Consider the following 27675-nt stretch of genomic DNA (forward strand, 5'->3'; position numbering starts at 1 on the left):
GATATTTCGAAATACTTATTCAAGCGAGAAAATTAAGTATAAAAAAAAATTGTACTAGATTACGGTGAATGTGAATTTATTTCAACAATATTGTCTTATGAATCAAACTTTTTTTTTTTTTTAAAAGAGAAAAATACTGTTCCTTTAAACATGTAAGATAATTTCTAACTCTTCCCAAAATTTATTTAATAAACAACACAATCATCGTCAAGGTCTATACCATGACATTTAAAATTGACATTATTTTCCAGTTACAATCCATTTAAATAATTTAACATTTAGTTACACTAACACCCGTTTTGTATATAGTGTGTAATTATTGTCAATGCATTAATTGAAAGCTGGCTACTAACGTTACGAGGTGTAATGTAACATGTTACACAGCGATGTTACATGCCGTAACATTACATATTGAGTGTCTAACGTCTACACTTATTTCAAATTTTTTATGAGATTTGTCTTTGTATTTTTTGCCCGAAATTGCGCTGTACAAAAGAAACGAATACTTTATCGCCAATTTTCATAATAAACCCTCTGACTATATAAATGTTTACCGTGTAACATGTTACATTACACTTCCTAACGTCGGTAACCCAGCTGAATATGTAACACAATTGTTACAAGCCCTACATATAGTTATATATTCGAACATTTAACATTTCACACTCTGAGTGTGACTTATCAATATTGGCTTCATAAATGGATACATTTAACATTTATAATTATCATTGTTCGTGAAATCGCTAACTAGCAAATTTCTATAACGCCTATATAACATATAAAAACAAATCACGACGAGTATTTTATAATTTAAATAAATAAATATTTAATAAATAGTTTTTTTTACAAATTTAACCAATATTTATAAAAATTAAATGCGAATTAAAATATAAAATACAATTCTTAATTTTCTTAAGGCGTATAACAACAAAGGTAAAGTTACATTAAGCAGTTATTTTCCTTCAACTTTTTTTAAGAGGCGAATTTAAAATTTGATAAAGTAAACACCAAGAATAAGCCACTTTGCGGCACATTTCGTTACATGAGAGAGATAGATATTATGTGAAGAAAAGAGAGATGCATACAAAAACACCATACAATAAGATTGCTGAGAGATTCTTTTTCCCTTACGGAGCTTTTTCACTATTGAAAAACCTATAAAAAAAAGATTTTCCACAAATGTTGCAATCTCTCAATTTTCTTTTATATTTGAGCCTCATTCTATGTGTTTTCTGATATTATTATTATACGCCTAAAATATTAAATTACATTCATTTCAGACATACTTTTGATGCATGAATTTTTTAATCTGTATAATTCCAAATGTAAACTGAGATACTAAACACTTTAGTATATTTCAATATAATGATTTTGTGTATAAATATAATAAAGAAATTAGATATCGATCGACGAAATAAATACAAAATTTTCTAATAAATAATTATGCAAACATAAATATATAGGTTACGTATGTTGAGAGCTGAAAGAGTTTAAATTCTAACTGTAAATGTTTAAAAAGATTTTGTAAGTCATATACTGTAAAAGGAAAGTGGCAACATTGACCAATTGACTGCGATTGGTTAATTTTTGTATCTGTAAATTGACATTTATTGCTGGCTCGAAGGACCTTATTTTTCATTGGACAAAAAGACAGATGCGTTGTTTAAACATATAAAATGACTTCGATTAATAACTGATATGTCAGTTTTTTTATTGGTAAAGGCAACATTCACCAGTGCCTTTTTTCAATTTAATTAGAAAAAAAAAATATTAGTGTGGGCAACACTATCCAATCTTTGATAGTCAATTTCGTTTTATAAAAATAATTATTTCATTGTTCGTATATTTAGTATCTTTTAAACTCTTCCAACGCAAACAACATAGGAAAAGGCATTATTATAACCGTTATCTCAACTTAAACAGATGTACAAAAACATACATTCATCTCTTTCATTGCTTTAGGAGAAAGAGAGACAACAATAGTTTTGTACACATGTTTCGAATGAATTTCTCGTAACAAAAAGAAATAGAGCCTTGAAACCTATACAGCCAAAGAAAAAGAAACCTTGGTTGTGACGTAACAAGATATTTGATATATTTATTTATAACCTAGCAGATATTCAGCTATACCTATGTAGTAGATAGTTTGTGCGATACCGAACAAGGGAGCTATGACCATCATTCGACACGCGCCGCCCTTAAAGAAAGCTGTTATACCTTCGCGTTTCAATGTTGTCCTGCAAATATTTATTAAATATTAAATTCTTATAATAAATAATTCTTAACTAATCTTTATAAAAATATTATTAAAGAAATATATATCGAGATACTTATATATATATTCAGAATCAGGGAATTTTTCTGATTCTGAATATATAAGTCAATATCGCAAAAAATGTCGCTTAAAACAAATAGCCTTTCACCCCTCGATATACATAAAAGAAAGTCGTGTTAGTTACACTATTTACAACTCAAGATTACTGATTTAGCTGAAAATTGATGGGGAGGTAGCTTAGAACTAGGAGACGGACATAGGATAATTTTTACCCCATTTTCTATTTTTTATTCCGCGCGGACGAAGTCGCGGGTAAAAGCTAGTAATAAAGAATTATTTACTAATATTTATAAAAATTTATTAAATAAAATTACTATATATATGAAAATACAATAGAACCTTCAATACAATAGAACCTACAATAGAATGTTCGAAAAGTATCAAAGCTCTTTGCCGAACTGTAGTCGTCTTGTCATGTAATTTTCTATGCCTAAATATGTTTTAAAAATAGTCCCCCAAGAATCTTAAGGCTGTTTTGATATGCATGATATTTTTATGAAATTTCGAATTTATTAACATGGCAACATTAAATTGTGCAGCTGCCGCTCCCTGATTGGTCTTCATTATGACATTGTTAATTCATACATTTTCCTACTGACATAAGATCCTACCAGGACTATAAGTACCATATCTGAACTTCTCGCATCGTGTCAGATCAGTTCGTCGTACTATACAACAATGATATGTTCTAGTCAAAAAAGAATATCTGATATATCGCGGTTAGTTCACTCAGAAAACATATCAAACGTAGGAGAGGTATAGATAATAACATAAAAAAGACATGACACGACAGTACAAAAAGGATCTTGTCACACTTTTTGATGGTGACAGGAGGGCGTTAGTGTGCTGTCATATTTTAGTTTCATATACGTAACACTAGTGACATTTTAGATTGACTCACGTGACACAGTCCATGATAGAGTTGTACTGCTTCTCCCCGCTGCCCTTTGACAGCGTCTGCATGCGAGTCTTCACCACGTCCATGGGGTTGACGGAGAGCGCGGCCGTGGAGCCAGCCGCACATCCGGACAGGAACGACCACCTTCATACAACACTCACATAAATGTAGGAGGCAAAAAAGCGGCTGCAACATCGAGGTGATCAACAACGCCCATAGACATCCGCAACACCAGGTAAAATGCAAATGCGTTACCAGCCTTTGATGAGATGAAATGCTTGCTTGAAGGACCCTAAGTCGTATTGGTCAGCTAGGAAATCATTTGTCTATGTCAGAGATGGTGAACCCACGCCATGCATCATCTCACTGACCTTGTCCCACTTAAATAGGATCAGCGTACCAGGTTTCCCTCCTCCATATCAATCTATCTACTCTCAACCAACGGCACACAATGACTATATTTTGGACACGTCACCAGAAAATTCAATATTTAATATGAAAAAAATCGTGCTGCTGTTACCTAGTAGTGTGTAATTACACATTACAAGTCAGCTGTACGTTCGAGTGTGTAATTACACACTTCAAGGCAGCTGTTAATTTTTGTTTACAAAGTTTGCATATAAATTTAAAACAAAGTATAAATTACCAGAAGGGCGGCGCCTGTCCGTCTTTAACACCCATATCGTTGAGTATCGCGAACAATGGGAAGTAGATAACACTGAAGGAGACATCACGCGCTGCTGTCGCGGTTACGCCGCGGTATAGCCCGAGGATGCCGCGCTCAGCCAACAACCGCTTCGTCAGCGCTGTAGCGGTCAAGCGCTCTATCTTACGACCCTCTGCAAAACATACCATTATCAGAATTAAACACCTGAAAAAATTGTTAATTTGCCTCTAGATGTGTACAATTAATACATTTTGAATGTCTGTAATCATCATCAACCTGTCCTTATCCCTATGGAGGGTCGGCACAGTATGTACTACTCCTCCATACATCTCTATCAGCCATCATATCTGAATTTACCTCCTTCTTGCGCATATTCTCTTTCACACAATCCATCCATACTTTCTTTGGTCTTCCTCTACCTTTATAGCCATCCACATTCAATCTCATTACTTTTTTGTTTATATGATTATCATCCCTCCGCATAACATGTCCAAACCACGCTAACCTTCTGCTCCTCAATTTCTCGATAACTGGTAATGTCTGTATGTAATATTGAAAAAAAAACACTCTTTTCAAAGATTTTTCAAAATTTTTCAGAGATTCAACGAATCTCAATGAAATTAAGCATGGATGTAGAACATAGCCTGGGAGAACACATAGGCTACAAATTATTGTTTTTTAATTCTGCGCGGACGGAGTCGCGGGCGACAGCTAGCGATGTATAAAGTGACCTGCTTTTGCCTGTGCGGCCACCCTGCCCGCGTCCTGCATCTGGATCTTGAGCAGCTCCATGGGCGTGGTGATGACAATCTGACACGCGCCCGCCAAACCTCCCGCCAACATCTGGTTCACGATTGGCAATGTTCTGCAAAAACACATAAGAGAGTAACCATAAAGGTTTACATGTCAGTACAGTAGGACAGTGATAACGCTCAGATATGCATAATGTAAACACTAACTGGCGCCAGTAAGCCCATACGCTCCATGACAGGCCAGCGTTAATATTGTACTGGCATAATGTAAACCAGGCAGGAGTTAGAAATAGACAACACAAAAAAAACTCCTTGTATCAAAATTTCATATTATTTAAAAAAAAATACTCCGAACACATGCATGTTTTTCTAAAAATGATAAGAAAATTATTTGTCGGATAAAAATTAATAATTTCAATATCTTCTTATATAATAAAAATAACAAACAGTATGTTATTTTGGGGGTTTGGTCAACGCTATCTTGAAACATAGCGACATCACGAAACAGATCGTATCTTGACGTAGAAGTACGATAGTGAGATTGATTGCTACATACTGTGTTGTCATGGCGAGATAACACGGTTTGATTTAAAACATTTAACATTGACCTAAAAGTCGCATAATTTTGTTAAACCTTAAATGCAGTTTCGTCTTGATCTCTTTTGTATATGTTTACTTAAAAAAAAAAAAAAACAGATTTATGACAATGTTTTACTACAAATGTTTCGGCAATAGAAACTGACAGTACAACAAAAACCGAACATACCCATCAGGTCTCGTAAGATAGAATCTGAAGAGATCGTTGGCGGCTAGCTTGATGGCCTTCTCCGGTGTAATCAGCAAGATGTTAACACCGGAGCCCCGGTACATGCCGAAGTAACCCTCCGCATGGTACGTCTTTTTGAAACAATCCAGCCTGGACAACAATAATATCATAGAGTCCTAACCGGCCATACCTAGGCTATAGTCAACCACGCTGGACCAATACGGGTTGATTGACTTTACACATATCTTTGAATTTCTTCGCTTATATGTGCTGGATGTATGTTCATAGAAAAATAGCGTCATATTTTATATATTCCACATTAATAAGTAACGACTATGGAAAAATTATTTTCTACAAGTAATTAGGGTCAGTGCAATGTCAACAGAAGCTATAATAAATAAACACTGATACGTTGATCTGTTTGTTTATTTGTGTCAACTTATTGTGCAATTTATAGCTTATAGTATTATTTAATAATTTAGTTTGTAGAAAAAATTTATAAAACCAAAAGTAGTTAAAACACTTTAAAAAGATTAACTGAAATATTACCTTTCCTAACATTATTTTATGCTTAAAAAAGGTAGATAAAAAAGATTAACTGGTCTCTTCACACATTTATTTAAAGATAAAATTAAACAAAAAAGATAAAGACTAAGTTATGACGAAGGATCAAGACAAAGAAATAGTTGCTTACATGCTGGAATATTGCTTTTCGCCCTTCGGCCCGATGGTCTGGTTCTGCAACCTGGTCTTGACCAAGTCAATGGGGAAGACCACAGACACTCCCACAATACCAGCGATACTGCCATTGATGATTTTTGGAAGCAGACTGAAATTAAAAACAAAATTAAAAGACAAATAAGAACAAAACGACATCCTCCTTCTGTGCGCCACCTCCTCTGATGATTAAAGAAAGGTACGCAACGCATCTGAAAATATGTAACTTCGCTATTTTAGCGAAATTAGGTGGCCGCTTCCCTGCTACGTCTTACTAATATTATAAATGTGAATGTTTAGATGGATGAATGGATGTTTGTTTGAAGGTATCTCCGGAACGACTCAAGGGATCTTAATGAAACTTGGCAGACGTGTAGAACATAGTCTGGAACAACACATAGACTACTTATTACGTTTTTTTTTTAATTCCGAGCAGACGGGTTCGCGGGCGACAGCTAATTTTATATAACTGTAAAATATTTTTGTTTATAATTTAAAACTTTCGTAGTTTTATTTAGTAAATAACAAGATTACAATTAACGAAAATTGGAACCGTTGCGATAACGCGATGTTACGTACCATCGTTTATTGTATGTTCGCTTTTCCGAAACATTGACATAAACAAATATTATCTATCTCTCTATTTTCCCACTGTATAAAAATTGAACTTAAATAGTAGCCTGTGTTCTTCCAGGTTATGTTCTACGTCAACGCCGAATTTCAGTGAGATCCATGCAGCCGTTCTTGAGATACCTTCAAACAAACGTCCATCCATCCAAACATTCGCATTTATCTAATATATAAAATTCTCGTGTCGCGATTTTTGTGGTTAAACTCCTCCGAAACGGCTTGACCGATTCTCATGAAATTTTGTGAGCATATTGAGTAGGTCTGAGAATCGGCCAACATCTATTTTTCATACCCCTATTACGTTTTTTTTAAGTGCGAGCGGACGGAGTCGCGGGAAACAGCTAGTAATATTATTAAAATTAGAAATTAATAATTAACTTTTTTATTCCAAAATTTCGACAGTTCGATCTCACGGCAAAATCAGAGATAGTTTCGCGATTTTACGTTAAATTTGCTTCCTTTTGAATCTAGATCATATTATAAGTCTTGCACAAATCTGTAGCTTATATCAGAAAAATATGTTTACAGAATACAAATCTTAGATGCAAATAAAATATACCACTATAATAAACGAGATACGAGTTTGCGTGAAGCTAAAGTCACCTTGAGACAAACTCGTCAACTTGCTAACATAATCTATTCTTTAAGCAAATTCACTATTCAGTGTCCAAACATAACGTAAACACGCAAAAGTATAAAACAACTCTTTTTCAATGACAGTAATAAATGCTTTTACATAGCTGCAATAGTTTTTAAACTCTATTCCCTAATACATAAGGTGTTTATTCAAACAATATGTAACTTAAATTACTTATTGTGCTGTAATTACTTAAATGAAGTCTATTAGGTAGTTAAACTATGTTAAATGTGAACTTCACTTTTTTAATATAACCAGAACAGTATCAAAATTTGAAAATATTACTAATATTATAAATGCAAATGTTTATATGGATGGATGGGTGTTTGTTTGAAGGTATCTTCGAAACAGCTCAACGGATCTTGATGAAATTTGGCATAGATTTAGAACACAGTCTGGAAGAACACATATACTACTAATTAAGTTTTTTATTAATTCCGCCCGAACGGAGTCGCGGGCGACAACTAGTATTTATAATAATTTCAAGAGTATAATTCAGGGATCCCCAAACTATTTTGGAACCCACTTTTACAAAATGAACCGTTTCCACAGACCCCCCATGGCCACATTATCTACTTTTAAGATCAGTTATTGTTATTATTATTATTTTTCATTCTGACTTAGGTCAATAGAAGAAGACACGAGTGAGAATTAGCAATGCTTTAAGTTCAATATCAAATCAATAAAAAATATCAAAATGGTTTAAATCATTAGTTTCCATGCCCAGAATTCCACACTACTATAATAGTTAGTAACTACTACTATAGTAGTACTATTTTATTAGTCTTATAATGTTTAGTGAAAGGGATGATATGTATTAATATATTAATACAAGAAAATTACAAGATTAAATTACAAAATGACATTAAAAGATACTACGATTTTATGAAAAACTATCACCCACATCATTGTAACAGCAAAAAAAATAGTCTAATAAATACATGCATAAGTTACCTTCCAGTCGGACCAGTTGTTTCAAAAATTATGCAACACAAAGGGAGATTTGTGGATAGAAAGATGGACAGATGGATAGAAAAAACATAGGGAGTGCAGTAGAAAATAACACTACAGCCAGCATTGTTGGCATAATGTAAGTAATATATAATTAGGTATTACCAGAGCTGGGCATTAACTCGTTAATCCGTTAATCGTTAATTAACGAAGTTAACATTTTGCTTAACGGATTAACTTTTAAGTTAACTTCAAAAAGTGTTAACGCTTTTGTTAACTTCCGTTAAACTCAACTTCCGTTAATAAAAGTCCGTTAATCGTTAAATTAGAAACTTGTAGACATGCTGTCATTTTGTTTAAATTACGTGCCACGCCACGCTCGTAAGTTCAACTATATTGGGCGACTGTCGGCGACTCGAATGGTGAACGAACGAGTTGGTAATTGATATATGTGAAGTTCGCGTGCAACTGTGATGCATCAGAGCCTCCAGGAAAGACGTGACCAACAGGACAAAGCCTTCCAGCTTAGCTTTTCCAAACTCGTGCGTTTTTTTTCCCAACTGTCAAAATAATGTCTAAGAAAAAACCAACCACGAAATTTTTACAAAAAAAAATCATTGAAGTTTTTATGCTTCATGTAATATTTCTAAAAAGAAACTCCTAATTTGTTACAATATCAGATTTAATGATTTTATTCAATGAATTAGGTTAGGTTTCATTTTATCTCATCTCATTAAATTTAATTTTCATTTCATATCAATAAAAATAATCTACTGAAGACTTGGCCGTTTTGGCATAGTTCCCTTTGCCTACCCAGAATGGATGAAGAAAACAAAAAAATCTCTGTATTCTTTTACGGTTGGCGCCATTTTTCAAACATTTTAATTAGTTTAATTTATTGTTTTTTTATTATTCTATTAAATTGCTTAATTTTTTCGCAACTGTATTAAAAATAGTTGTTTAGTACACGTGCGGAACTGTCATTACAACTTGTTCCAACTGTCAACCCTCACCTTCGGCTGCGCCTCGGCTCGGGTAGACATTTGTCGGAACTCTTTGCAATGACAGGCTTTCTGCACTCGTAATGAAAAATACTATAATGCATTCATATTTGTCTCTAATACTTATGTGTTATAGAATGTATAGTCAAATTACTATTTTAAACAAGTGTCGCCACAATAAGTATGAAATTAGTATGTAAAATTTTGGTATGGTTAACTGTTAACGATTAACTTTAACTTGCGTTAAATTTTCGAGAATTTAACGCTTTAACGATTAACGAAGTTAATTTTTTTATTAACGAATTAACGATTAACGAAGTTAACTTTTCGATTAACTGTGCCCACCTGTGGGTATTACAAAGATGATTTAAATCAATCTTTACAATTAATCAATAACTTATTAAACATCAACATTGATGTGTTCATGCAATGTATTTGTAAAAAATTACCAATGTTACAATTGCATGATAAATTAATAAAAAGAAATTAAAACAATTTATTTACAAAACTTCTCAATAACATAGGTTCTTTTCAATATTTGATACTGTTCAAAGTTTAGGAAACACTAGTTTAATTTTAGATGAACATTTAGTTTTCTTGAGCAATGTTAAAATATATCTCAGTATAAGAAAATAAAATATTTCCGGAGTTTCATTTAAATTTCAAAGTAAAATTTATTCTACAGACAAATATGATCAAAACATTTATATATAATAATAATGTCCAATATTGATTTAGCTGTTTCTCTTTGGTTTTAAATGATATAAATCCAACTTACTGGAATTCTGGCTGTTTCGGCTTATCACCTGGCTTGCTCATTTTTGTGTTTTCTGTAAAATAGGTTATAATCAATTCAATGTTTTATTTAATTTTTTTTGACATCACCAAATATAGAATCGCAATAAAATGAAAACTTCAAGTAGGGAAAAATATTTTATGAATAGTAAAGTCATTTACATACATATTTTTCACATACAAACATATATCATATATCACATACTTGTTGGATACTGGATACTGAAAGAAATGTCTATTATTTATTCTAAATAGACTTATACATATTCTTTTAAGTAAGTGTCACTATTAATTCAAATATCTACCAAAATTCTAACAGTAGCCGAATTCCAGAATGATTTAATTCAAAAGTACTATATATTTCAGTCATAAAATTAAATTGTAGTTTGAAAATCAATATTGTCTCCACCCTTTTACCTAACACTCCACTTTCATGAGACATTATTAGAAGAACGAAAATAGAAAAATAACGAGATCAGGACTTATTAGGTCGCCTTTTCTAATACACAAAAATGTATTTTTAAAAATGGGATAGTAAAGAAAATAATGAAATGTCATATTTACCTTGTTACGAAGAAATATTTGAAGAGGAATCACTGTTGAAGAGAATAATTACACAGTAAATTTTTAATAGTATACTGGAAAATGTTTGATTTTGTTAGATCCGGAGTAAAATTTCTATTTTGCGTATGAAATTCGAAATAGCAAGAATACGAAATAGAATTTGGTATTGTGGGATGGATGGATTTGTGAATTTGAGTTTGAGACTTTACTAGCAGTGTGACCAGAATTTAATAAAAATCTGCTAGACGTTCATTTGATATTTTCCAATAAAAATTCTGTCACATTTTATTTCTGTGTAATTTATCTTTGAATTATAACTTATTTTGTAAAATCATTTGCGTTTTGTGCTCTTTCAGTTGTATTCCTTAATTTTTCTTAAACGGTTCCTGTTCGTAACCTACATTATTACCCTGAAACACTGAATGCCTAATTTTTAATTAACAGCTTTCTTATTCGCTCAGTAACAAATTAGTGCGAGGCTCAGGGAAATATATAAAATTCAAAACCACTTCAACTTATTTGAAAGCAATCAAAGAAACAGATACCAATGTCACAAGAGTATAACAAACTACGTATAAAGATGTGGCGGACATTACTTTATTTTGTTAGAATGAACTATAAAGAAGATTGATAACCTGAACCAAAAAAGGCATAATTGCCTTATTATTGGGTAAATTTTTAAGCTAGTAATACTAAACACTTTGTCAGTGTTAGGAAATTGAAATCCTGTCTTGTCAGGCTGACACTTTGTGTTCGTCTGTTTATGAACTCTTTGGTTAGATCAATACCAGCCAATTGTTACATAATAAATTGCACATGCAAAATGTATTGGTGTATGAAAAAGCTTTTCTAAAAGCTCTATAAACTATAAGTAAGAGGCTTGGGAAATCAGATAACGGAAGATCAGTTATTTTAACTAGTCGATTAAGGTTCGAACCATCCTTTTTTCGAAACGAAACTTATAGATAGAAGTTTAAATTTTTAGATCTAAAGAGATATTATCATTTACTTGCGAATATAACACTGGTTTGACGGACCGCTACTCTATAAGAGGCCTTAGGTCGAATTTCGATATACCATGTCTAGACTCCTGAGGGACCGCTAGTTTAAAGATGAATGCTGATGGAGTCTCCAATGGCCGTCCAAATAGAAAAATGCAATTGATTTGTAGTTTTTACAATTTTTTTATTACCTATGGAAATATTTAATATCTCGTTACAAGTAACGCTCGGTACAGGGTTCAGTTACTCGTTGCAATTAAAAAAATATTTAAGTATTTTTATCTTAATCGAAATCTTGTACTTAGACAATGATTTTGTTACGTGAGTTTTAGTTTCAGTGATCATTTTGAAAGTGAGGGACTTAATAACAGTTGCCCATACTTCGGTACTTTGAACAATTACTATTGATCCGGATACCTTTCTACTTTTTGTTTCGCTGAAAGTCTTCCGTGTGGTATCATATAAAATGTATCAATACTGAGCGATTTGTATCATACTTCTTTTTGTCTTAACACACCAAACAACTGCAAACAAGATGTGTCTCAGAATCGTGGTACGTTTTTTTTTTTATAAAAAGTTACGAAAAAAGATAGTTACATTTTAAAAGACGTGATAGCATTTGGGTTAAATGGTCAACGTCAGCTATACAGACCATACATTGAATCGCGAAAGCAGTGTTACGGAAAAATTCAATTTAATCCCAGAAGGTTGCTCCTCATAAAACATGTAGCACACATTTATTTATTTATTTAACTTTTCAACATCATTTTTCAATTTTGTAGATAATTGCTGGTCTGATGGCCGTGGCATCTGCTACCGAGATGGCGGACAAGAGAAGTGCGTCCTGGGACGCAGTCACTTCGTCCGAATGGAACCCAGCCAGTGGTGGTAACGGAATTCCCGCCACGCTGGTAATAAACAGCGGAGGCAGCGGTAATTACATTTAAAAACATTATATATAAAAAAACCATTTAACATTATAACTGCATTATTTGTGCATTGCATCATTCTTGAAGAATTAAAATAAAATATATTGCGCGGCAGATCTAAAAGATTGTGCTATAATCTGACAGGACCTCGTGCATAAAGCGTTATCGTTTTTTATTATTAATTATAACACACGTCTACATATTTTAGGAGGTTGGTCATCAGACTCAAGCAGCGAAGTAGCGGGCGCAGTGGCGGCAGCGAAGGCTGCGGCTAGCGCGGTGAGGGCGGCGCAACAGCAGGTGGCAGCCGCCAAGAACGCCGCTCTCCACCAGCAGGAGCTCGCTGGTGCTAAGGAGGCCGCAGCTGCGCACGCCGCCCATAAAAGGTACAATCAAATTCGCTTCCCTTTTAGGATCAAACGTTAAATCCTACAACTTTCACTTAATTCCTGTTTCATGTAACATTCTTAAATATTAGAAGAACTAATATAGTCGCCATTCTTAACACACTATTTAAAAAATAAATAAAAATGTTGTTGTAGGTATTGTTTGACACGGGAAAAATATTTGTAGTTTAAATTCAATTTTGTGAATGAAATTTTGAATAGTAACAGTAATAAATAATAAAATAGAACTTGGGATTGTGGGATAGGTGGATTTGGGTTTGAGACCTGACCAGATGAACGTCCTGCAGATAGTCCTCTGCTGGACATTCATCTAAGTCTGGCCGGTAAAGGGGACGTTGTAGGAGCATCGCGTTATAGCAAAATATAGTAAAGGTATAATTATTTTCAAATATCTTGGCGGCACAACATCATCGGTGCGCTCAGCGCAGCCCTCCCGCAAATCACGGTTTGTCCCGCTACACCTAAAATTATGTTCTGCGTAACGACTCGCAAAAGTTAAGAGCTTCCAAAATATCACAAAACTACTATACGTTCGTCAAAACCTCTGCGCAAACTCGCCCCCACCTCCAGTTTCCAGTTCACGGCATGGAGCAATTTGCTTCAGTCGCACGGCATAAACCGTTGCGGCGGGTTGTCTACTCCGCCGCAACGATTTATGTCAAATACTAACTCATATGACATGCATATAGCACTGTAACTAGATGTATGTACTGGTGTCTGTATTTGGAAAATATATGAAATAAATTATTACAGAGGATCTTTATCGATAGAAAATAAAAAAGCCTATTTTTTTTTGTCTGTATGTCGAGATGTCTGTGAGTTTGTGCGCGTAAAACTTATAAACGGCTTAACCGATTTGGATGCAGTTTTCACATTTACATTGCTCTAAGTTTTCCTTATAATATAGTACTTATTTCATCTCAATCAGAATGAAAATGTTATGTCCATTGAAGTCTATAGTTTCGGAAATTTTTATTACCATTGACTCCATTACTACAAATGATAAAGAAAGAAAATGTGATAAGTAACATTGGATTAGCTATAAATTAAAAAGTCAAAAATATATTAAAAGTAACAATAATTTTCGATATGTCACCCCTATTATAATGCACCAGCGAGGAGGCATCAAGACGAGCTCGTGCGCGTGCGCTAGAAGCTGCGCAGTCCGCAGTACATGCGCAGGCGCGACTCGCAGCGGCCAAGGCTCGCGCCGCAGCTGCGCAGAGGATCGCCGCTGCCAGGGAGGCGGAGGCAGCCAAAGCTATACAGCAAGCCGCCCACACACAAGCTGCTAGGCTTCAGAATGCTGGTATGATTTGCTATGCTACGAAAGTGGCTAACGATAAATTGTTTATTTGAGCACCACAGTGCTTATTATAAACATACTAGCTGTCGCCCACGACTCCGTATGCGCGCAATTAAAAAAAAACTTAATTAGTAGCCTATGTGTTCTTCCAGGCTACGTTCTACATCTATGCCAAATTTCATCGAGATCCGTTTAGCCGTTCTGGAGAGACCTTAACACAAACATCCATCGATCCATCCATCCATCTAAACATACGCGTTTATAATATAAGTATGATTGTGTGTGTGTTTCACATTAAATGGATAATCTCCCCGGTTTACCATATTATAAATACTAACTGTCGCCCGCGAATCCATCCGCGCGGAACAAAAAAAAACTTTATTAGTAGCCTATGTGTTCTTCCAGACTATGCACTACATTTGTGCCAAATTTTATGAAGATATTTTGAGCCGTTCCGGAGATACCTTCAAACAAACATTCTTCTATCCATCTAAACATTCGCATTTATAAAATTAGTAAGATAAGATAACTATTATCTATTATCTCTTTTCCTAGACATCGAGTCACTGAAACTGTCAGTGCTGCAAAGTTCAGGGGCCGCGGGCGCAGCCGGCGCAGCGCAGCACGCAGCGACCTCTGCCGCCGCGGCGTTACGTCCCGACAACCAGGGCTGGAACCCACAGGGATGGCAACCTAATGCCAACGCCTGGGACTGGTAAACTGATACAACGAAGCATACAAACCCCAACCCCATCAAGAAATAGTTACATTTCTTAGATCTTAGAAATGTAACTTTTTTCGAACAGATCGATATTGTGATCTTAACACGGATTTCGCAAATATAAATGTTTAAAGTCTTCCAATGATTTCGCAAATGAAAATCTTTATTATTAATGTCTATGTTTTTAATTATTTAGGTTTAGAATTGTTTGTTGATCTATAAGTACTATTTTATCGTTGAATATCTTTATAACACTAGCTTTTGTCCGCGACTTCATCCGCGCGGAATTAAAAAAACCTTTTAAGCCTATGTATTCTTCCAGACTATGTTCTACATTGCATACAAAGTTACATGCAAAGTTTTACCAAGATCCGTTATGCCTTTTTGGAGATACCTTCTCACATACATCTATACATTCATCCATCCATTTAAACTTTCGCATATATAATATCAGTAAGATAAGATTGAGTGAGTTGGGTAAGTGAGTTGGAGAATGATGATTAAAATTTATTTTCACGTTCAGCGAATTAATAGTTATTAATATAATAGTGCTCTTAAATGAAAAACTTATTTTTTATTATTATTACTTATTACTTATTTAGAGGTTTTATATATGTATGTATTTTCTTAAATCATTTGTGCTGTCATAATCATAATGTTAATATTTTCAAGCTGCTGGTAATAACGTAAACCTCAAATAAATTATATTTATTGAGTATTTGTGTAATATATTAAAAAAAAATATTATCTGTCAAATTTAATTTTTATTGTGTATATTACTTTCATAATTAATAAAATGCTTAAAATTACCTACTTTTTGTTTCAATCATAAACCCTTTAAAAAATGCATCGTTAATTACTATTTTTTTTCATAGAACGTAAAGACGTTACCGTTAAAGGTCCTAAATACAAAAATATGTGCAATTTCTACAAAAAAAATCACATATTGAATACATATTATACTATCCATATTACATTATCCACACAAACTTCAGCAAGTAATATTTCTTGCAATACTAACTGACACTCGCGACTCTGTCCGCGCGGAATTCAAATAACTTAATAAGTAATGTGTTCTTTCAAACTATGTTCTATATGAGTGCCAAATTACATCAAGATCAGTTGAGCCGTTCCTTAGATACACCAACAAACATCCATCCATCCAACTAAACATTCACATTTATAATATTAGTAAGACTAGTAAGATTCAATCGATTAGTTCTCAGCGCGACTGCGCGGTTTCCATGGCGATCAGAGATGGAAGCTCCATCTGGCGTTGACATGCAGCATCCAAAATATCGTCCTTATGTAACACGCCTTTAATTTTTATAAAAAGTTAACGATGTGAGTGCAATTGAAATTAGAAATCTAACAAGTAAGTTCCTAGTTCATAAAAAATAATTAGCAAAGATTTAATGGTGAGACTTAAGTATGTAGTTAAATTAGGCATAATACATTCAAATAGAAAAATAATTGTAGGTGTTGTGAGTTTACAATTGTTTTAAAAAATGAGTGAGAGATCTTAAAAAGTGCTATCTTTAGCTATAATAAAGTACCATCGGCCGATCAGTCAGTTCCAAATCTTTTCAAATTACTTTACGATAAAACATTTTCTTCGGTTAAAAAAAAAATACCTTGAAAAAAACACTTACATTAACCGATATCAAAGTAACAACCAATAATTTGACATTTATCGTATCTTAAAATAATGTTAATTGCTAATACTTTATTAGGATGTGGTTGCACGTGATACTCCTTTTCGTTTGGAGCAATCTTACTAACGCAGAAATAGATCGACGACGTTTCTCAAACCCGACCTATTACAATGTAGGAGGGGTCTTGTCTAGTAACGAGTCAATTGCATTCTTCAAGGACACCATATCCGTAAGTAAATCAATTTGAACCCAATTTCCATTAAACAATCGACCGCGTAACTCCGTTTTTAAAAAGTGACATGTTATTCCACTGGCGCGACTTCTTTATTTTACTAATATTATAAATGCGAATGTTTGGATGGATGGATGGATGTTTGTTTAAAGGAGTCTCTGGAACTGCTGAACGGATCTTGATGAAATTTGTCACAGATGTAGAACATAGTCTGAAAGAACACATATACTTATTACGTTTTTTTTAATTCCGCGCGGGCGGAGTTGCGGGCGACATTTAGTACCTACATAATAAAGTGGAAATAGACATTTATATTAGTGATGCAACGGAAGTGTCTTACCGGAACCAGAAACGGAAACAGATGTCAAAAATAAATTTTAGCAGAAACGGAAACGGAAACGGATGCGGAAACAGAAGTGTAAATAGTAATAAAAAACTTATTTACAAAAATATTTTTTTCGGTAAAAACAGTTTGTATTCGTTTTTAATTTATTAAGGCTATTAGGTCTTAAAGATATCGGTGTCCTTTAGCCTTCAATGTATGTATTTTTACTGCGCTGCAATAAGTTAAAATACGCGTTTTTTTAAATTTATTTTCAGGAAACAAAATTACACTATTTACAAATTAAAGTTCGCCAAACCACTCGTGTTGACAAACGACAAATATATTTCTAACTATATAATGATGATGATATATTACATGGTTATCACTTATTCAAAAGTACATTTAATAACTCGTAAGTATGAAATAGTCACATTTTGCCAGTTGTCAAATTTTATATGGACAACAACTAGACAGTTTACTCCAGCAAGAGAAACTGATTGTTTCAAACAGCAGCAGAAAATATTACGCGCTTAAATTCACAAAATAGTACGTAAACAAACAAATGCTTCAAGTGCGCACGGACTGCCCGTCTCGCGCCGCGCATTTGGATCTCTTAGCCGTTGTAAAGTTCCGTTTTATCTCCGTTATAAAAGTTGCGGAAACAGAAGCAGAAACGGATGTTAAAAAGTACGCGGAACTTCCGCACTTGCGGAAACGGAAACAGACATCCGTTGCATCACTAATTTATATCAACATAATCTTTAACCTGTAATAATGTACAATGACTTCTTTTTTTGGATTATTATTTTTTATACATAAAATGTACCGCACTACTTAACTTTTATCTTTTCTTTCTAAATATAATTATGTATTTCAGAATCTTAATTTCAAGGACAAGTACGTTCCGCGCGGCGTTACCTACCACGACTACTCAATTTTGATGGACCCTAATCCTATAAAGACGGCTCTTAATGTTTGCAAGGACTTAATCGGACATCGTGTGAGTAAAAAATAATTTCTTTTAGGAAGAAGTTAATTTACTTTCATTTTTATACCATCACTGTTCCAGATATTGTTCTCAAAGTATTGTGACACACATAAACAACGTTTGTTTGTTAACAGTTCAACTTCACGTCTTAATATCAACCGGATCTAATGGACTTTAATGTAGAATATTGCCGCAATATTTGTAATAATACACTAAAGAATATTACGGCAATGGAGTTCTACGGTAGAACTTTCTTCATTATATAGCGTACTTTCGTTTCCCAGGTGTACGCAGTAATCGTCTCCCATCCACTTACCGGAGAGCTCTCTCCAGCTGCTGTGTCGTATACAAGCGGGTTCTATCATATACCGGTAATTGGTATATCATCCAGAGACTCTGCATTCTCAGACAAGAACATCCACGTTTCCTTCCTACGAACTGTCCCGCCGTATTCCCATCAGGCCGACGTCTGGGTTGATGTGTTGAAGCATTTTAATTATATGAAAGTTATAGTTATACACAGTTCAGATACGGACGGCAGAGCTATACTTGGCAGGTATGAAAATGTGTGACGAAAACTTCGTATACGTAACTTTATTAATATTATCACGTAGTAATTTTAATATAATTTACTGTTATTATCTGTGGTAATACATAGTACAAACCTTTTTTCAAAAACAATAATATCCTCGACACTTGTGGCAAAATATGTGGCCTTACTTGCATACATTTTTTCCGTAGATTTCAAACTACATCACAGAGTATTGACGAGGACGTGGACCGCAAAGTGGTAGTGGAACAGGTAATAGAATTCGAACCCGGCCTCGACGCTTTCAGCGACCGCCTCATTGACGCCAAGAGCGCACAGGCCAGGGTCTTCCTCATGTATGCCAGGTAAGCATATACTTAAGTGTTATCTTCCAAAAGAAATCAATGGCGAACTTGAACTCTCGACGCCAAAAAACTAATCTTAATTCGTAGTAAAACTGACGCCGAGATAATATTCCGCGACGCGACCTACCTGAACATGACGACAACAGGCTACGTGTGGATGGTGACGGAGCAGGCACTGGACGCCGCCAACGCGCCCGAGGGGCTGCTCGGCCTCCGCCTAGTCAATGCCACTAACGAACACGCGCATATACAAGACTCTATGTAAGTAGACTACGTAAAGTCTCTGTCTTATTCTAATCACAAATAACCAATGGGGAGCGGGGGTCAAAAATCTGCCAAAAAACATCACAGATTTGGATGACCCCTTAACAATGGACTATTTAGCGCTGGATGTTTTGACGCAGTTGAAAGCGTCATGGTCGTAGGATGACTGAAGTTATGCGGTAGGTATGAATAAAGTTAACAACATATCGGTCTACCCTCTTTTTGATTCTACAACTGCGACCACTACTATTGCCTTAATTCATGAGAATTACGCACTAAGAGTTTTAAATGTAGTAGGAAGTAAAACTTCCTAAATAAGCGAAACCTCTTTTTAGCTACGTACTAGCTTCTGCAATACGTGATATGAACAAATCAGAGGAGATCCACGCGCCACCGTCAGACTGTGATAATTCTGGTTCTATCTGGACTACTGGACGGTTGTTGTTCGACTACATACGTCGTCAGAGCTTAGAGAATGGCGCTACTGGACACGTGGCATTTGACGATCATGGAGATAGAGTGCACGCGGAATATGATATGGTTAATGTACGCGCGCAAGGAGAACACGTGGCTGTTGGCAAATATTTCTATTCTAAGGTAATCTAGCTACAAATATGTTTCATAATTAAATGTCAATTAGATTAATGCCTGATTTTAGCTGGACAGTAGATTATTGTTCATTTACTTATATGTAATTCTGGTACAGGATACACAAAAGATGCGACTCGAACTGAAAGAACACGAGATCATTTGGATGGGACGAAGCTCGTCGAAACCCGAAGGATTTATGATACCAACACACCTTAAGGTATAAAACAGTAACAAAAATCACAATACACATAATCACTGCTGCCAAAGTAAACCGGAATTAAAACAAACACTTTAAATCGAAAATTAAACGGTTTGCATCACATTATAGATTCAGTTTCAAGCTGTAACCAACAAAATAGTTCGAAACCAAATAGATATCAAAATTGGGTTCGCTTTCGCCGTAATTTGCTAGAAGTCAAAAATAAAGAACCTACTAATACACCTGACTATGCTTTTGTTTCGATGTAGGTACTAACAATAGAAGAGAAGCCATTCGTATACGCGCGTCGTGTCGACTATGAAGTGGACTGTACCCCAGAGGAAATACCTTGCCCGCACTACAATACTAGTGACGATACTGGTATGTTTCACTACCGTATTTTCCACTGCCGTTAAGCAAACTCATTCGCAAGTTTGATGTGTACATTAATTTTATTTGTCAACAGACCTTATGTACTGCTGTAAAGGTTTCTGCATGGATCTACTGCGCTATCTGTCTAAAGCCATCAACTTCACCTACTCTCTAGCGCTGTCCCCTGATGGTCAGTTCGGAAACTACATAATACGCAACTTCTCCGTGCCTGGCGCTAAGAAGGAATGGACTGGTCTTATTGGTATGTATCATTCAAAATGAAATAGAAGTACATAATATATTCAAAATAAATTGTTAGGAGGAATATAAGATATGAATTGCACAACACTAAAGAAATTGAAGATTGTTATATTATATAAACAAATTTAAAGTGCGTTACTAAAAAAAAAATCTTGAAGTAAAGGAATTCTAGACTTCGGAATATTGACATACATAGAGTTAGGTAACTGCTTCGTGCTTCGTTTCATAAGTGTAACTAATATTGATTTTGCCATGTCCATTTTTCTTTACCTTTATTTACCCTCGTCCTTTTTTCCTTTGTTGCATTACACAGGTGAATTGGTGTACGAACGCGCAGATTTAATCGTTGCTCCATTGACAATAAATCCTGAACGTGCAGAATTCATAGAATTCAGTAAGCCGTTCAAGTATCAAGGTATAACTATTTTGGAGAAGAAGGTAAACTTATTTTTAGTTATTTTAACGTGAACACTTGACTATCTAATGTTTTTATTGTAACATAATCTTACTGATATTATAAATGCGAAAGATTAGATGGATGGATGGATGTTTGTTTGAAGGTGTCTCCGGAACGGATCTTGATGAAATTTGGCACAGATGTAGAACATAGTCTAGAACTAGAAGAACACATAGGCTAGGTACTTATTTTTATTTTACTCCGCGTGGATGGAGACACGGGCGTCAGCTAGTATAATAATAACTATTAGTCTAAGAGCCCGTGAACCCCAGACCTTCGTTATTTTATAAAAGCTGAAAGTTTGTCAGCGCATGCTCCCAACACAGGTAAGAACGATGGACTATTATGAAGTTTGGGTTACCGTGGCTTTGGCAGGTAAACGGTACTAAAGGTGTGTAAAATACCGATCTAAATTCGTCAAATTATAAAGTGTGATTTTTTGGTATTACCTTCAGAATATTATTAAAAATCACGTTATTGATTGCCAGACACTTAACATCGTGGCAACCCCTTGCCAGACACCCCTAATGTTCATGAAATTATAATTCTACTTATGTTATAGTATAAAAGCTGATTTTTATATATAATACTTAGGTAATAATTAGATGATGTTTCCTCATCAGCCAGACATTTTTGATAGTTCCAACCCCTTGCCAGACAATGATGTAGGGTCGCTGTAGGAGCGAGCGCGAGACAGTATATGTATGGTGGGTGCGAGTGAGATGGCGAGATAGGTCTATCGCGATCCCTCAATAACAGATTATAAAAAAAAACCAAATAAATAATACTCAAAAATTTAATTAAAAATATATTAATAACATTACAAGTTATTATAGAGCAAGAGCCCGTGAACCCCAGACCTTCATTATTAGTAGTAGTAAAAGTAGTATCCATTTCAATGGAATTCTCTGCATATATTCTCTCCAATGAATCAGTATATAATTCATGTAAATGGAATTATATACTGATGACAGCGGCCATTGTTGATAATATCTTCTTCTATGATGCTACAAATTTCATTGAAAGATTCTTGGTGGTACTCTCGATAATGATGCCAATCACTTTTAACAGATATTTTCGCCAATGAAGATATTTTATTATTAAACTGAATCCTACAGTCAGTGTGATAGTATATTTTCGGATTTGCAATACTTTCCAATCTACTTAACAACTCATTATACTCTTTTTGATTTTCAATGCTAGACATTATACGAGACTGAAATTGGTTTTTATCACCTTCATGGAGTGGAAGCATTTTTGATCTCACTTGTCTCTTTTTTTTATTGCAAAATAAACAAATTTTTTTACTTATATCAACACTGGTATCACTTGAATCGAACTATTTACTTCTGTGGTTGCATTAGCATTTTCACTCACTTCTTCAAGTCCGCGAATGTCCACAGCTGCCTGGGAAGGTTGAAGTTCTGTTGATTGAGAAGCTGAAGGTGGGTGTGATACAGTTAACTCAGACAAATGCGATGAACCTGGTATTGAATCGTCTGTTGATATATTTACGTCTTTAGATGGCTCTTTTTCTTGCTCTGTTTCAACAGTCTTTTTAGAATTTTTAGGTTCTGGGGTAAAATATTTTTTCATCAGTCATAAGTCATTAGTCATTTTAATCAGTATAAGTAAAAAAAATTGTTTATTTTGTAATAAAAAAAAGAGACAAGTGAGATCAAAAATGCTTCCACTCCATGAAGGTGATAAAAACCAATTTCAGTCTCGTATAATGTCTAGCATTGAAAATCAAAAAGAGTATAATGAGTTGTTAAGTAGATTGGAAAGTATTGCAAATCCGAAAATATACTCTCACACTGACTGTAGGATTCAGTTTAATAATAAAATATCTTCATTGGCGAAAATATCTGTTAAAAGTGATTGGCATCATTATCGAGAGCACCACCAAGAATCTTTCAATGAAATTTGTAGCATCATAGAAGAAGATATTATCAACAATGGCCGCTGTCATCAGTATATAATTCCATTTACATGAATTATATACTGATTCATTGGAGAGAATATATGCAGAGAATTCCATTGAAATGGATACTACTTTTACTACTACTAATAATGAAGGTCTGGGGTTCACGGGCTCTTGCTCTATAATAACTTGTAATGTTATTAATATATTTTTAATTAAATTTTTGAGTATTATTTATTTGGTTTTTTTTTATAATCTGTTATTGAGGGATCGCGATAGACCTATCTCGCCATCTCACTCGCACCCACCATACATATACTGTCTCGCGCTCGCTCCTACAGCGACCCTACATCATTGTCTGGCAAGGGGTTGGAACTATCAAAAATGTCTGGCTGATGAGGAAACATCATCTAATTATTACCTAAGTATTATATATAAAAATCAGCTTTTATACTATAACATAAGTAGAATTATAATTTCATGAACATTAGGGGTGTCTGGCAAGGGGTTGCCACGATGTTAAGTGTCTGGCAATCAATAACGTGATTTTTAATAATATTCTGAAGGTAATACCAAAAAATCACACTTTATAATTTGACGAATTTAGATCGGTATTTTACACACCTTTAGTACCGTTTACCTGCCAAAGCCACGGTAACCCAAACTTCATAATAGTCCATCGTTCTTACCTGTGTTGGGAGCATGCACTGACAAACTTTCAGCTTTTATAAAATAACGAAGGTCTGGGGTTCACGGGCTCTTGCTCTATATGTATTTGTAATAATGGCGGGTTACTTTATCAAATAAAAAAACAATTCGTGTAATAGATTGCAAAAAAACTTTTATATTCATACCCATTAGTATATTGCTTTCATCATAAAATATTCTAGCAAATAACCATTTTCTATTTTATATTTTTTTTTTCATTTTCATTTTAGAACCAAAAACATCCACTACTTTTCCGAACAACCTGTATAACTCGTTTGATACTTTTAACCATACGTTAAGCCTTTACCCAATCATAAGCCTTTTATTGGACGTAAGGCCCTTTATTCATTACAAATTCAGTCTTAACATGGCGTACAAAATGTTTTAAAAGATAATATGATTTCAGCCATCTCGTTCCTCAACTCTGGTATCATTCTTACAACCATTTTCAAACACATTATGGATACTAGTGATGGTATCGGTCCACGTGGTGGCGCTAGTGTTGTACCTGCTCGATAGATTCTCGCCGTTTGGAAGATTCAAACTGGCCAATATCGATGGCACGGAAGAGGACGCCTTGAATCTATCCAGTGCTATTTGGTTCGCATGGGGCGTGTTGCTGAATAGCGGTATTGGTGAAGGTAGGGCTTTAATTTTGTATTGCTTTTTTTAGAAAATAAACAAACAATACGATATAAGCACATATTTCGATATGCGAACTAATTACAACTTAGGAGTTTAGAACGAACATAGGGCTTTTTCATTCTGCAATATACAAAAATAAAAACTTGGTATTCAAAGAGCACAGAAGATTATTTCTGATATTTCGTAATAAATAAATTTACTTCTTACGAAAAAAAAGTAAATAATTAATTAACTTGGTTTAAGATAGAAAATAAAAAACAATTTATGTGTGACCAGGTACTCCCCGCAGTTTCTCGGCGCGTGTGCTGGGCATGGTATGGGCGGGTTTCGCAATGATCATTGTGGCCTCGTACACCGCCAACCTCGCCGCGTTCCTAGTGCTCGAGCGCCCTAAGACCAAGCTCACAGGAATCAATGACGCTAGAGTATGTACCTCATGCACTTGCCGGTATACTTGACGAACAGTTTATTACAATTAATTAAAGTTTAATAAACTATATTCTAAATGATACGAAAAAGCCAAAAATAGTTAAACTCAATTTATCTCTGTTGCTAAATTTGACATATCAAGTTTAAAAAGAGTTTTGAGATATTAATTACAACTTCGAACATCCTGTAGAATAAAACTATGTTTAGTTGTTTTCTTTTTCTAGTTACGTAACACAATGGAGAACTTGACATGCGCTACAGTCAAAGGGTCGGCTGTGGATATGTACTTCAGACGACAAGTGGAACTATCCAACATGTACCGTACAATGGAAGCAAACAACTACGATAATGCTGAACAAGCCATACAAGATGTTAAAAACGGGTAAAATATTGTTCATTTAAAAAACTAATGAGCTGACTTATTATGTAGACTATCGAACTCAATATTTATTTTGTCTTCTTGCTTATTCCCGATATTTTTAATTAACTTTTTTAATTCAGATTTAACCGATCGAAATAGAAATTTTTCTATCGATTCGCTAAACAAGAGAAACATTAATCTTGTGCAAAAATGTTTGCACACAAGTTCGTACAAAGTTATAACCTTTAACCATTTGCAACTTTCAAGAGTTAGAGATATGTATTAAAGAAACTTTATTTATTTTATAGTAAGCTGATGGCATTCATCTGGGACTCTTCGCGGCTTGAGTTCGAGGCGGCTCAGGACTGCGAACTGGTGACAGCGGGCGAGCTGTTTGGCCGTTCCGGCTATGGCGTAGGGTTGCAGAAGGGCTCGCCCTGGGCGGACCTTGTCACACTCGCTATACTCGACTTTCATGAAAGTGAGTCTTATTTTCTTGGATCAGAGTTGCAAACAGAACGCCCTACTCAATTACTTCAAGATCACATAACCAAAATTATAATAATTTAATAAAAATTAACAATATTAATTTCTTAACAGGTGGCATCATGGAATCTTTGGACAATCAATGGATTTTGAGGAACAACATGCTCAACTGCGAGGAAAACGAAAAAACACCGAATACGTTGGGTTTGAAAAACATGGCGGGCGTGTTTATACTCGTGTTGGCGGGAATTATCGGCGGGATTGTGCTGATTATCATTGAGGTGGTTTACAAACGTCATCAGATACGCAAACAGAAGAGGATGGAGATAGCGCGGCACGCTGCCGACAGATGGCGCGGCGCCATTGAGGTAAACCGCGCGAACGTCGCAGCCAACAACCACGTCGCCCACAAACCGCAAATCGAGACCAAAATGTAAAACTAACGATCCCTTTGACAGAACATTGTTAACGACCAATATTGCCATATATCAAAATAATTTTATTTTTGCTTCTATACAAAATAAACGCGTTGCAATTTGTTCGTAGCTTTTCGATTTCTCTCATACTAAGATCTCCCCGCTGCGACGTGAAGTTGTAAGTAGTGAACATATTTACAACTTGGTTACTCCGAGTATTCAACTCAAGGGATAACGTCATCTCCCATCAAAAATCAAAGAGATGTGACATTTTTTCCACTTTAGCTACACTATCATGACGTCATCCAACAGATGCATACTCGAAGTACCTTGGTTGTATACATTTATGAACACTGTACAGTATAATAAATTGGAGTTTAATTACAGAAGCGCAAGTCACTCCGGGCTTCCATAATGCCGTCGCAACGACGCGCCAAGTCCAACGGCGTCAAAGAAGCGGGTAGCATCAGCTTGGCGGTGGACAGGGGCGTCAGGAGACGAGATGAGCCACGTATACCAAGATATCTGCCCGCTTATACGCCTGATGTATCACATCTTGTAGTTTAAACGCGATTGTACTTACATACATACATAACTGTCGTTTTTGACAGCCGTGACATTTGTATTGACGCATTGTTGGCTCTGTTTTTTCAAAGACAATGTAAAGGATGACAATACAATCAGTGCAGTGGAAACCCAAAGTAATATTAACATTTGTACAGAACTGTACCTTTAATTATACTATCACGTACTGTACTTACAAAACTAACCAACCAATTTTAGACATGTCGTACTTAGTAGTTTGAACGCGACTGTACTATTTACTATTGTAGTTACCAGAGCTGGGCGTTAACTCGTTAATCCGTTAATCGTTAATTAACGAAGTTAACATTTTGCTTAACGGATTAACTTTTAAGTTAACTTCAAAAAGTGTTAACGCTTTGTTAACTTCCGTTAAACTCAACTTCCGTTAATAAAAGTCCGTTAATCGTTAAATTAGAAACTTGGAGACGTGCTGTCATTTTGTTTAAATTACGCGCCACGCCAAGCTCGTAAGTTCAACTATGTTGGGCGACTGTCGGTGACTCGAATGGTGAACGAAATAGTTGATAATTGATATATGTGCAGTTCGCCTGCAACTGTGATGCATCAGAGCGTCCGGGAAAGACGTGACCAACAGGACAAAGTTAAAAGAAGGTTCGAAATAGTATATTTCATAACGAGTATATAAAAGCACGAGTATGTAATAGCCCACATTCCGAACGCTCTTCGTCCCTGCAATACGCCACTTTTTGAGCAACCGTATTAAAACACTTTTTTACTCGTGCCTTTTCTTTAGCTTTTCCAAACTCGTGCGTTCTCTTTTCCAACTGTCAAAATAATGTCTGTTA

The 27675-nt window shown here is 35.0% G+C and overlaps 3 protein-coding genes across 3 annotated transcripts; 2 read left to right on the plus strand and 1 right to left on the minus strand.

Annotated features, from left to right (window-relative positions):
- Window positions 1–1667: 1667 nt before the first annotated feature.
- Window positions 1668–10921, minus strand: LOC106715441 (mitochondrial glutamate carrier 1). The gene is made up of 8 exons (XM_045682196.1): window positions 10714–10921; window positions 10133–10184; window positions 6113–6247; window positions 5419–5568; window positions 4632–4765; window positions 3880–4072; window positions 3237–3377; window positions 1668–2237 (listed from the first exon to the last, which is right to left on the minus strand). The coding sequence occupies exons 2-8, from the start codon at window positions 10171–10173 to the stop codon at window positions 2099–2101; spliced, it is 933 nt and encodes a 310-aa protein (XP_045538152.1). The 5' UTR covers window positions 10174–10184; window positions 10714–10921; the 3' UTR covers window positions 1668–2098.
- A 1144-nt stretch (window positions 10922–12065) lies between these two features.
- On the plus strand, window positions 12066–15385 carry LOC106715447 (tol-Pal system protein TolA-like). Its single transcript, XM_014508737.2, has 5 exons — window positions 12066–12267; window positions 12497–12647; window positions 12852–13029; window positions 14166–14359; window positions 14912–15385. Exons 1-5 carry the CDS (start codon window positions 12250–12252, stop codon window positions 15073–15075), a joined length of 705 nt encoding a protein of 234 aa, XP_014364223.1. The 5' UTR covers window positions 12066–12249; the 3' UTR covers window positions 15076–15385.
- Window positions 15386–16811: 1426 nt separating this feature from the next.
- On the plus strand, window positions 16812–27089 carry LOC106715411 (glutamate [NMDA] receptor subunit 1). The gene is made up of 16 exons (XM_045682065.1): window positions 16812–16961; window positions 18167–18289; window positions 18562–18833; window positions 19019–19171; window positions 19259–19432; window positions 19771–20032; window positions 20142–20243; window positions 20495–20606; window positions 20692–20859; window positions 21172–21296; window positions 24354–24588; window positions 24869–25017; window positions 25246–25403; window positions 25691–25863; window positions 25983–26236; window positions 26672–27089. Exons 1-16 carry the CDS (start codon window positions 16812–16814, stop codon window positions 26849–26851), a joined length of 2790 nt encoding a protein of 929 aa, XP_045538021.1. The 3' UTR covers window positions 26852–27089.
- Window positions 27090–27675: the final 586 nt, after the last annotated feature.

This window comes from Papilio machaon, chromosome 18 (genome assembly GCF_912999745.1).
Source record: "Papilio machaon chromosome 18, ilPapMach1.1, whole genome shotgun sequence".
NCBI classification, from domain to species: domain Eukaryota; kingdom Metazoa; phylum Arthropoda; class Insecta; order Lepidoptera; family Papilionidae; genus Papilio; species Papilio machaon.

What these genes read in the sequence shown, in the direction of transcription:
- LOC106715441 (XM_045682196.1), bottom strand. Translation starts at nt 10,173, where the DNA reads ATGAGCAAGCCAGGTGATAAGCCGAAACAGCCAGAATTCCA. An exon ending in CCGAAACAGCCAGAATTCCA is followed by an intron (nt 6,248 to 10,132) that starts GTAAGTTGGATT and finishes TTTTAATTTCAG; the next exon opens with TCTGCTTCCAAAAATCATCA. An exon ending in GAAAAGCAATATTCCAGCAT is followed by an intron (nt 5,569 to 6,112) that starts GTAAGCAACTAT and finishes ATTGTTGTCCAG; the next exon opens with GCTGGATTGTTTCAAAAAGA.
- LOC106715447 (XM_014508737.2), top strand. An exon ending in AATAAACAGCGGAGGCAGCG is followed by an intron (nt 12,648 to 12,851) that starts GTAATTACATTT and finishes TACATATTTTAG; the next exon opens with GAGGTTGGTCATCAGACTCA. An exon ending in TGCTAGGCTTCAGAATGCTG is followed by an intron (nt 14,360 to 14,911) that starts GTATGATTTGCT and finishes CTCTTTTCCTAG; the next exon opens with ACATCGAGTCACTGAAACTG.
- LOC106715411 (XM_045682065.1), top strand. Translation starts at nt 16,812, where the DNA reads ATGTGGTTGCACGTGATACTCCTTTTCGTTTGGAGCAATCTTACTAAC. An exon ending in AGGACTTAATCGGACATCGT is followed by an intron (nt 18,290 to 18,561) that starts GTGAGTAAAAAA and finishes TTCGTTTCCCAG; the next exon opens with GTGTACGCAGTAATCGTCTC. An exon ending in GCAAATATTTCTATTCTAAG is followed by an intron (nt 20,033 to 20,141) that starts GTAATCTAGCTA and finishes ATTCTGGTACAG; the next exon opens with GATACACAAAAGATGCGACT.